The 12,036-nt window shown below is 35.8% G+C and overlaps 1 protein-coding gene across 1 annotated transcript in view; it reads right to left on the bottom strand.

Annotated features, from left to right (window-relative positions):
• RB1 (retinoblastoma 1) overlaps window positions 1–12,036 on the bottom strand; it is a 250,862-nt gene that overhangs the window by 126,495 nt on the left and 112,331 nt on the right. The window contains exon 13 of the mRNA XM_006837641.1: window positions 1,696–1,812. Coding sequence (XP_006837704.1) covers window positions 1,696–1,812 — 117 coding nt within the window. The remainder of the gene's footprint in view (window positions 1–1,695; window positions 1,813–12,036) is intronic.

Raw genomic sequence — 12,036 nt, 5'->3', positions numbered from 1 at the left:
AACCACTACGCTACCAGAGCTCCTTGACTTTAACTGGCCACGCAGATCAGCTCAGAAGGTACTATTTTAATTAGACATTGCTATTTGGAGCATATTTGTAAATCCACGACTCATCCCCCCAGTTACAATTTGTTCCATAAAACCATCTTCATTCACTTAGATTTTGCTTAAAAGACTAATAGAAAGATCAGTTCTTAAGTATTTATGGCACTCATCCAGCCAAAAGTTTGTTGAGGCCAAAATTTAAAAATGTTTAACCTTGTGTGATACCAACTTCATTAGCTACCATATCAAATGGTATGTCTATGGTCTTCTTCCAACAGTTTCTGAACATTAGCCATTGTTTCTTCATTCATTAAGGTTGACTTTTTTCCTGTCTTGGTTCATCATTAAGGTTTTCCAACCTTGAAAAGTACGTAACTAAGATCCAGACAGGAGGGGAGAAGGCATTTCTGTTAACTCATCAATGTGTATTCATTTTGAAAGAATGATGGGGAAGATGGGGATGGCACAACTTAGAAATTGCCCTGGGTACTTGTTACTCTCATTATGTCACTGTATACATGCAAAAGCTAGACAATAAATAAGAAAGACAAAAGACAAAAAAATAACATTTTGACCTATCTAGAAACTGTTGTTTCACATGGGGCAGCATTCCATAAGCTTGTTACAATGCTTCAATGACTTAGAAAGCTACTCGAGTTCTACTAAAAATGTTATATTTGTCCTGATCTCAAAGTCCTTTTTTTCCCATAGTACAAAAAGTATCCTTTTTTGAAAGCACCCTAATAAGACTATTGCTGCTGTTACTGTTAAGTGCCATAGAGTCGGCTCTGACTCATAGCCACCGTGCTCCTCCAAGGAGCAGCTGGTGTGTTTGAACTGCCGACGTCGTGGTTCCAGTCCAGTGCTGATTCTCCATTGCCATACCAGGAGTCTAGAGACGTATATACTATGAGAACTTGTCTGCAGCCAACCACTGATTACAGAGACATGCTTAAACATGTTTTATAGGAAGGAATATGCCCATGTTTGTATGAACTAGAACCTAACTAGCAATACATTTTGATTTACCCTTATATACACTCACACAAAATACATATTCCTTCATTGTAAATTATGAGAATTTAACATACATCCAAAGAAATAACTGTTTAAAATATTGATGATATCACAAACACCCTATTTTGAAATAAATGTATGTAGTAGATTATAGATTTCACTTTTTATACATGACTTCATTTATGTCACATAACAAAGTAGAGCAAATATGAAAACTTTAGGCAGGACTGTGACTCTAGAGCCTACACTCTATTTTCTGAAAGAGTAATAACAGTAAAGATTTCACCCAATAATAATATCTTAGAAATGGCATGTATACTATGATCCCATTCATAGAAGCATATGCATTTATCAGGATTCATCTATGTAGAAACAAACTGTATATACACCAAGCATTTAATAGTATCAACAGTTAAATGATCAGTTTCTTTTCCTAAAACTTCTATAACTGGCATGAATACTTTGTTTTTCTAAAATGGAGTAGGGAATGGTTTCCACAAGATTTCTTATAAGCAGCAGCATATACAGGTAGTGTGGTATAGCAACTACTGTCTATTTATACTAGTTGAACAGATGCTGCCTTTAAAATTATTTACCATATGGTTGTATTAGCGAAAATAAATTAAAAGTTACCTGGGATCCAATTTCAACACATCCCTGTCCCACAGCTCTAGCAAATTTCTCTTTAAAGATGCATCCAATATCCTTTACTCTTTTCAGGATACTTTCTTTTGGATTCACTGTGCAGTTCTTTAAGGAGAATAAATATAAATCAACATTGAGGATACTGTTTAACCAGAGTTAATATTTACTGTTCCATACATATTCATAAAAATGTGAAAACACTTACTGACAGAACTTATCTGCAGCTATAAATAAACATAACCACTAAAAACATGCAAATGATATCATTTCATTTTTAGATGCTAGTGACCCAAAAAATACCAGAATATAATTACAAAAATTCTACCACCTAAATTTTCTGCTCTTAGAGCTAATGAAGAAGCCCTAGTGGTGCAGTGGTTAAAAGATTGGGTGCTAACTGAAAGGTCAGTGGTTTGAACCCACCAGCTGTTCTGTGGGAGAAAGATGTGGAAGCCTGTGTCTGCAAAGATTAAAGCCTTGGAACGTTAACGGGCCATTCTGATGTGCTCTATAGGGTTGCTATGAGTCAGAATTGACTGACAGCAACAGGTTTTTGGTTAGAGCTACTGAAGAGCAGATTTGGGTTAGTCCTTTTACTCATCAAAAAGTGCCTCAAGATTTTCTTAAAATATACTGAGTTAGTATAAAAAAGACCAGTCTTACTGGTCAGAAATACTGGAAGAACCTGAAACTATGGCCGTTGGTAATCCCTTCAAGTCTGCAACAAAACTAATCCTCATGGCTCAATCTTCAGCAAAGTGGGGACAACAACACTAGTAACGTATGCTCACCATGGAACAGCCAACCATTCAAAATCAAAAGGGTAACATTCAACCAAGGACAAAGTTCAGAAGGGTTGGGAAGGAGGGCAGAATGGAAATAAGAACCAGAGGGAGGAAGTAGATAGCTGATATTACATGGAGGCGATTATAACCACTGAAATGAAACAGTGTACCATTTGTTGAATGTAAAACTGATGATCTGATCTGTAAACCTTCACTCAATTAATAATAAAAAGTTTTAAAAAATAGTTCTAAGGAGTACTGAGTTTAAAAATTATTCTTTGAATTACAAAAACAGGTCAATTTCAAATACTTCTAATGAGCAAGCAAAATACATGCAATTTGTTCCATCCATCATTAAGAAATATAAAGTCTGACAGGTTTTCAATACGCTGTTTGAATTATAAAAGGATAGAAGAGTTTCCAATATTATGTCTGAGAAAAAACATAGTTTTTCCTACCCATAAATAGGAATTGTTGTTGAGACTTTCACATAGTTTCAAAGTAATCTTTTTATTACCAAGCTGAGAATATTTCTAAGGCAATGATAGCTCCTAAAAATCAAATGAAATTAGTAAAACTGAAATTTGACATTAGCAATTAAATATTTTAAATTATTCTTTGAAAGTATCAACAATTAACTAGATCAAACAAAACAACGGGTACAGAGTAATGAGAAAGTCCATATATTGTGGCAGTAACTAAGAAGTATTTCAAAATCTGCCATAAAACTGTTATTGCCAAGCCAGCCACTAAACTTCTAAGATTTTTATTCCATGCAGAAGAAAAGAAGGCTGAAGAAAAGAAAAGAAATAGAAGAAGAAACCTGAATTAATAAAGGAACAACAAGAAAAAAACCACATTCACCTTCAACATGTGCCTACTCTGATAAAGGCAGTTTGTAGTCAATGTAAAACTTTGAAGTTAATCTGCTATGCTTAATTTAACCTTAAATTAACCTTTACATTGAGCTTCAGAAAATGTTTTTGAGGCAGAATTTTTCTGTCCAACTAAGAGTTTAAAAAATGAGCTCCTACATACTACAAGTATTGGAAGAAGTTCAAAAAATATTTGAGAAAAGAGAAATTACCATTCCTTTAACTTTGATCATTACCCCTTGCTAAACATTTTCAGTAACTGAGTAGACATTTTTTGCTGAATATTCTACACTACAGATAACCCATAAACAAAAGCACAGTTCTGCAATATAGAAAAACATAATCACTTCTGAGCTAATTATGAATGTGTTGAAAAATCAAATTTGTTAATGCCCACAGGGGAACATAAGCAAGAAGATGGTTAAGAGAACATGGCGAAATTACAGATAGACTTTGGTAATGAATAAACTGTTAATAGCTACATAAGATGTATAGCTACTAACGCAAAGTCAGATTTCCTCATGTAGCATTTCAGTGGGCCCTAACTTTCACTTAAGTTTCAATATACACTGAAAGAGCAAGCACGCAATGTACTTGCCTTCTTCTCTTTTCCCTCCCTTTTTTGGGAGGGTGGAGGTGGGTAGTGAGTTGGTTGAGGGATAGAAGGGGCAGGGACAACACTGAGACCCTCAGACTCAAGGTCTATCAAGAGTTTCAAACCAAAACATACATGGAGTCAGGCAAATAAAGGGAATGCAAATGGGCTAGATATCAGATAAAAGGGACTGTAGAACATGACAATGCTAAATCCCATCTAAAGGCATTCAGATTAATACTATTTTATCATGGTCTAAACATGAAACAACCTCATCACAACACACCAGATATCATTACAGACTACCAGTTTCTAACTCTTGCTTTAGATCAGGGGTTGTTGCTCTTTAGTGCTGTCAAGTTGGTTCTGACAAATAGCGACGCTGTATAGGGTTCCTGAGGAGTGGCTGGTGAGTCTGAACTGCCGATGTTGTTGTTAAGTACCGTGGAGTCAATTCTGACTCATAGTGACCCTGCACAGGGTTTCCGAGGCTGCAAATCTTTATGGGAGCAGAAAGCCTCATCTTTCTCCCGTGGAACAGCTGGTAGTTTCGAACTGCCAACCTTGAAGTTAGCAGCCCAATTCGTAACCACTATGCTACCAGAGCTCCTTCTGAACTGCTGATAGTGCGGTACAAACTGATCTTGTGGTCCAGTGCTTATTCTACAGCACCACACCAGGACAGGGTGGAAAACCTTTTTTCTGCCAAAATTTATAACATCATTTGCTGGCCATACAAACTTATCAACTTAAAAATCTGTCTGTTATATTTGGTCAAATATAACTCACCCCTAAAATGATGGCTGGAGTACTGGTGTGGCGCTGTGGGTTAATACACTGGATTGGAAATGATTTTCGCAAGGTCGGTGATTCAGACTCACCATATGCTCCCAGGAAACCCTATAAAGAGTCACTATGGGTTGGAACTGACACAATGGCACTTAACAACAACAATGGCTAGAGTACTGGTGTCAAGATCGGTTTGAACTACACGGTCAGTGGTTCAAACTCACCAGATCCTCTTCGGAAACCCCATACAGGGTCCTTATGAGTCAGAACCGACTCAACAGCACTTAACAACAACAACGTGATAGCTGGTGTTTTAATATGTGTAGGATAAGCACTGGACCAACTTGCAAAGTTGGTGGTTCAAATCAACTCCAGCTGTTCCTTGGAAATGCTATACAGGGTTGCTATGAGTCAAAACCAATTCAACTGCACTAAACAACAGTGTGATACTGGAACTGAGGTTGCCTTGGCAGGTGTCAGATGAATAATTTCACCAGCATTATGTGGCCCTCAAGCCTGATGTTCCCCACCACTGCATTAGATGAACGGCTCCTCTATATAAAGAGAAAAGGAGTCTGTCAAACAACTCTACTATTCACCACAAATGATACCAAGGGATCATCTTAGACAATCATGAACTGTAAGAGCCCTTCTTTTATTGTCTTTTTTAAGTGGTAGGCAAAAATGAAGGCCTTCCTTTGGTTGTTTAAATGATTATATGTTCCCAAGTGATTTTGTGTACTCCCCCCCCCCCCCCCCCCCAAAAAAAAACCAGAGGGAATAGAAGCACATATTGTTGAATGATGATACACGGAGGAGATTGTAATCTTTGCAATGAAATGATGAGTGTAAAGCCAATATTCTCCTATGTAAACTATCACTCAATTTACAATAAAAACTTAAAAATAAATAAATAAATAAAGGCCTTGCACCTATAAATAGAGATGCCAAATAACTTTGGATTCTTATCTTCCTTCAAAGAACAGATTAGCTTCAAGTTGATTATATTTTCCCACACATGAGAAATGCAAAAATCTTCAAATCAGACTTGTTTTATTTCGGAGGAGCATAAAGAAGGTAATACATTTATTTTATTACGCTGTCCCAAATATCAAAACAAAAATCCTGAGAGCACTCAATTTTAACAAAAACTGTCTTAAAAATAAGCATAGAACATCTACATTTTGAGTTACTAAAAATGTGTAGTATGCTTTTGAAGCATGCTGATGAAAAAATCTGCAAAATTTCCACAATTTCTTCAGAGTCATAAAGTCACATACTTTATAACTTTTATCAATTTTATAGAGCAATGTAAATACTGTCAGAAATAGATACCACAGATAAATTTGATTATATGGAAACAAAAATTTTGCATGGCAAAGACATCATAAGGCAAAGAAGAAGGACAACATGACAAATAGTAACAGTTTACAAGTAAAGACTAATATCCTTAATTATTTTATAGTAATATATTCTTAAAAATTAAGGGGAAAAAAACAACAATATCATGAAGATTAAATATGTTTAAAATCCAACTCAGGGCTCAAGATGGATTTTAAACATATTTAAAATGTTCACAATCTCACTTACAATAAAAACATAATTGAAAATTACACTGGGAAATTTCTTAGCTAAGAAATTGAGGAAAACGCAAACGTTTAACTCTGATGAGGCTGTAGGGTAAGAAGCCTGTCAATTGCCACTGCTGGATTACAAACTGATATAAGGGACAGAGAAATTTGGCAATAGCTAGCAAATTACCATAAGCATTTATCTTTTCACCTAGAAATCCCATTTTCAGGAATTTATTACTAAATACATTTAAAGAAACAAGGCACAAAGCTATTCTCTGTACAACAATTTACAACAGCAAAAATTTAGAAACAACCCAAATGTTTTTCAGTAAAAACTCAAATGTTTTTAAAAAATTAAGATGCAAACACATAATGCAGCACACCATGCAATACTGCTGTTGCTAAATGCCGTTATGTTGGTTTTGACACATAGTGACCCTGTATAGGGTTTCTGTAAGAATGACTGGTGGGTTTGAACTGCAGACCTTGAAGATCAAATTGACCTAGAAGTCCAGTGCTTATCCTGCAGCAGCACTATGCCAAGACTCCATGGAATACTAGATATAGGAAAAAATGTGCATATTATATTACTGTATTTATAACTGGTGGGAGGGCATATGTGTATTATTGGTATATACACACTAGGTGGCACAAAACATTTGCACTTGACTGCTAACAAAGGTTAGTGGTTCGACCCTACCCAACCACACAGCAGAAGAAAAAGCTTAGTGACCTGCTTCCATTAAGATTAAAACACAAAAACCCTGTGGAGGAGTTCTATATACTACAACACATGCGGTCACAGTCAGATCTGACTCAATGGCAACTAGCAACACACCACACACAAAGGCATATACATACACTTAAATTAAGAAAAAAAATTATTAGAATAAACAAAAAATATTAAACACAAATGGGTCATATAAGACAACATGGGATGGGAAGGAATAGAATGAAGGGGACTTGGAAAGAAACCTTTGAATATATTCTATTTGGCATACTTGACCTATGTTTTACATAACATTAAGATAAAAGTATATATATCAAAATGTAATCTTGTGAAAAACCATTAAAAAATGCAACAAAAGAATTAAGAATGTTATATAGTTAGAAATTTGCTCAAATAATTTCAAAGTAACTTTAAAATCCAACAATTCGACGGTACATTCCTATTCCTAGTAGGATGTACCTTAAGTAACAAATGAAAACAATGGTTAATATAAATAAAAACTTGTTCGTGTTAGTTATATCTACAACTTGTCTGTCAGTTTGTTGTACTGTGGTGGCTTGTGTGTTATAATGCCGCAAGCTATGACACCGGTATTTGAAATACTAGCAAGGTCACCATTGGTAGATAGGTTTCAAGGGAACTGACAGACTAAGACAGACCAGGAAGAAGGAGTGGCTGAACTTCTTAAAGGTTAGCCACTGAAAACCTGATGAATAGCAGAACCTGATACGGTGCCACATGATGACTCCTTCAGGTCAGAAAGCACTCAAAATACTACTGGGAAAGAACTGCCTCCTCAAAGTACAGTTGATCTTAATGATATGAATGGAGCAAAGCTTTCTGACCATCATTTGCTAGTGGAGCACAACTCAAAATGAGAAGAAATAGCTGTACACAGTCATTAATAATCAGAACACAGAAAGTATGAAGTACGAATTTAGGAAAATTGGGAAGTCATCAAACATTAAGTAGAATGAATAAAGATCAACATCCTAAGCATTGTTGTTGTTAAGTGCCATCAAGTCAATTCTGACCCATGGCGACCCTTTATAGGGTTTCCAAGGAGTAACTGGTGAGCTTGAACCACCAACCTTGCAGTTCAAACAGATTTGGAGTCTGGCGCATTAACCCACAGCACCACACCAGGACATTAGTGAACTAAAATGGACAGGATTGGCCACTTTGAATCTAACAATCATGGTTTACCATAGGAATAACCAATTGAAGAGGAATGGCATTACATTCATTGACAAAAGGAGCATTTCAAAATCTATCCTGAAGTACAATGCTGTCTATGATATGGTAACATCTATATGCCTACAAGGAAAACCTGGTGTGGCACCATGAGATAATGCAGTTTGAGCCACAAGGTCAGTGGTTCAAACCCACCAGTCACTCCTCAAAAACCCTATACATGGTTGCTATGAGTCTGAAATGACTCAATGGCACTTAACAACAATAAAAAGGAAACTCAATTAATATCACTATTGTTCATATTTACACACCAACCTCTAAAGCCAATGATGAAGAAACTGAAGAATTTTATCAACTTCATCAGTTTGCAAATGATCAAACATGTTATCAAGAAGCTCTGATCATTATTAACGATTAGAATGTAAAAGTTAGAAACAAAGAGAAAAGACTGATAGTTGGAAAATATGGCATTGGTGACAGAAATGATAGAGATGGCATGACAGAATTTTGCAAGACTAACAATGACTTAGTCATTACAAATACCTTTTTTCAACAACAAAAATGGCCACTATACATGTGGGTCTTACGAGACGGAATACATAGGAATCAAATTGACTACATTTGCAGAACGCAGAAAGTGACAGTAGAGAAAATCAGTATCAGTCAAAACAAAGACAACTGTAGACAAGACCATCAACTGCTCATATGTTTTCAAATTAATCTTCTTCTTCGGGTTCAACATCCAATACAGTATCATACATTGCATGTAGTTGTCGTATCTGTGTAGTTTTCTCTCATCTGTGTATCTGATAGTTCCTCAGTCAGTTAGTGCCGTAGTCTTTCCTTATCTTTTTATGACTCTGAACATTTTAAAAGTACTAGTTATTATGTATAATGTCCCTTAGTTTAAGTTCATCTGGTGTTTACTTATAATTAGACTAAAGTTATACATTATTAAAAACAAACTCATAATAATTTTGTCTTAAATCTTTTTCTGTTTTCTCAACTCCTGAAGTCATTCCAGAAAGGCAAGGGGCACTGAGCTGCTGTTAAAGGTGACATAACAATCTGGAAGCGGGTAGTAGTAATGTTTGTAAAAAATGATGTCATAATTAATGTCGTGAATTGTAAATGCAAAAAAATGTTGAGATGGCAAATACTTTGCTATATTGCTATCAACCACAATAAAAAAAGAAAATGAAAACCAACCCAGTATCAACATTTGCTGTTGTTGTTAGGTACCATCAAATTGGCAACAACTCGGAACGACCCTACGCACAAGAGAACAAAACACTGCCCAGTCCCGTACCAACTTCACAACCTTTGCTATGCCTGAGCACACTGCTGCCACCACTGTGCCAATCCATCTCACTGGGGGGTCTTCCTCTTTTTCTCCAACCTTTCATTTTACCAAATATGATGTCCTTCTTCAGGGACTGGTCCCTTCTGATAACATGTCTGAAGTATGAGAGACGAAGTCTGGTCATCCTGGCTTCCAAGAAGCATTCTGGCTGTTCTTCTTCCAACACAGACTGGTTTGTTCTTTTGGCAGTCCGTGGTACTTTCAATATTCTCCTCCAACATCATAATTCAAATCCATCAATTCTTCTAGGGTCTTCCTTATTCACTGTCCAACTTTCACATGCATATGACGCTAGTGAAAATACCATGGTTTGGGTCAGGCGCACCTTAGTCCTCAAGCTGACATCTTTGCTCTTCAACACTTTAAAGAGGTCTTGTCCAGCAGATTTGCCTAATGCAATACATCATTTGATTTCATTTCCAGTTAGTGGTAAGATAAAAACTTTTCTCCTTTAAAATACAGAGGATTCTTTGTAAAAATAACAATTCCTGTTCTGAGATAGGAAATGTACTGGATGAATCTGGAAAACTGACCTCAACCAGGACACCATCAGATATACCTAACATCATGTCAAAAGTACTCAGAAGCCTACTTAAAGAGGTTCCCACTATCTAGAGATGGGATAACTTGAGCATATGTAAATATAATAAGTGCAAAAATTGAAACACACCAAATATGTAGAAATCTCTAGGTTAATGATTCTGAAAACTTAGGGGTAAGTGAGTTTATGTTAATGGGGGGACAAATCAGAAAAGAAGGGTGAGAATAGACAGACAATTAAAAGTTACACAATTAATGTCATATAAAAATGGTTGACCTGGTATAAGTTTTGCTGTGTATATTCTCAACAAAAGCAACAATAAAACAAAAAATAAAGAAAAAGAAAAAAAGAGAGCGAAAAGGAAAAATTCAAAGGACCAAATAAAAATCTAGTTAGTTATCAGTGGAATATGCTACAACAGCAACTCATTTTGAAAGCAAGCTAATAAACTTTTATCCTATAAGAATTTTATCTGTGGGACATCAAATAGTGGATGAGAATAAGTTATCTAAATAGGTATTCCAACTAATAAACAAAGAAGGAATGATAAAATTGAAACATTACTATTTAAAATGTGGCACTATAGGATAAGCACTAGACCACATGATCTGTGTCTATCTCATGGTCGGTGATTTGAACTCACCAGCGGCTCCTCGTAAACCCTATTCAGGTCTCTATAAGTTGGAACTGACTCGCAGGCACTTAACAACAACAACAACAAATTAATAAGCTCCTACCAACAGAATGTGGTTAAGACCTAATACAAGCACAGCAATGAACTCAAATATACCAACGATCATGAAGATGGCACAGGATTGGACATTTCATTCTGTTATACAAAAGACCACCATGAGCAGGAGCTAACTCAAGGGCAACTAACAATAATAATACTAAACAAATAATTGAGACTTCAAGCACAAATGCCTATTAACATCACAAGACACCAGATTTCGCAAGCCTCCTGATGGAAAAATACAATGCAGCCTATGAAGTACAAAAAAATAGAATCTGGATCTGCCCAAAACTCTAGATCCAACCACCAATTCAGAAATACAGAGGACAGCGAAACTTACTAAATAATATTATAAACGCAGTCAGAACAATCCAAAATGTAGGTTTCCTAGACTAGCTTCTTTAAAAAAATGTAAAAAAGAAAGGAAAGATGAATGGAAGAGGGAATCTAGAGATTAAGGGAGTCTTAAGAAAAAAGCACATTGTGTGGGCCTTATCTAGACTCTGAACAAACTGATACACATGATGGGGCTTCAAAAAGTTTATACAAAAAAAAAAAAAAAAAAGGAATTCTGTGTTTATGTTTCATAAATATGTAATATGGAGTCCTGGTGTGGCACTGTAGGATAAGCGCCAAGGATGGTTTGAACTGTAAGATCGGCAGTGCAAATCCACCAGCAATTCTTTGGACACCCTATACAGGGTTGCAATGAGTCAGAACCAACTCGACAACACTTAACAACAATATGTAATACACATATATATGACATATATGTATACATTAATGAAAGAAACATTAGTCCTGATGTGCTGTAAGATACACACTGGACAGCAAGGTCAGTTTGAACTGCAAGGCTGGTGGTTCAAATCCACCAGCCACTCCTCAGAAACCCTAAACAGGGTTACTATAGGTTGGAACCAACTCAATGGTACTAAGCAATGAGAGAAATGGAAACTGGAAAAACTGGATATTTAATAATACAAAAAATTATTATTTTCTCATGTGAGGGTATGAGTGAATATGCTGTGTTTACATTTCTTTTAAAATACTATCTTTTCTTTTAGAGTAAAACAGTGAAATATTTATAGGTGAAGTCTGTTTCATTGGTTTCAAAACAATATAAAGGTATGAGTAGGGGTATAAATAAAAT

This window comes from Chrysochloris asiatica, unplaced genomic scaffold, assembly GCF_000296735.1.
Source record: "Chrysochloris asiatica unplaced genomic scaffold, ChrAsi1.0 scaffold00022, whole genome shotgun sequence".
NCBI classification, from domain to species: Eukaryota; Metazoa; Chordata; class Mammalia; order Afrosoricida; family Chrysochloridae; genus Chrysochloris; species Chrysochloris asiatica.
Note: the sequence above shows the minus strand (reverse complement) of the source record. Positions and strands in the feature narration are given on the sequence as shown.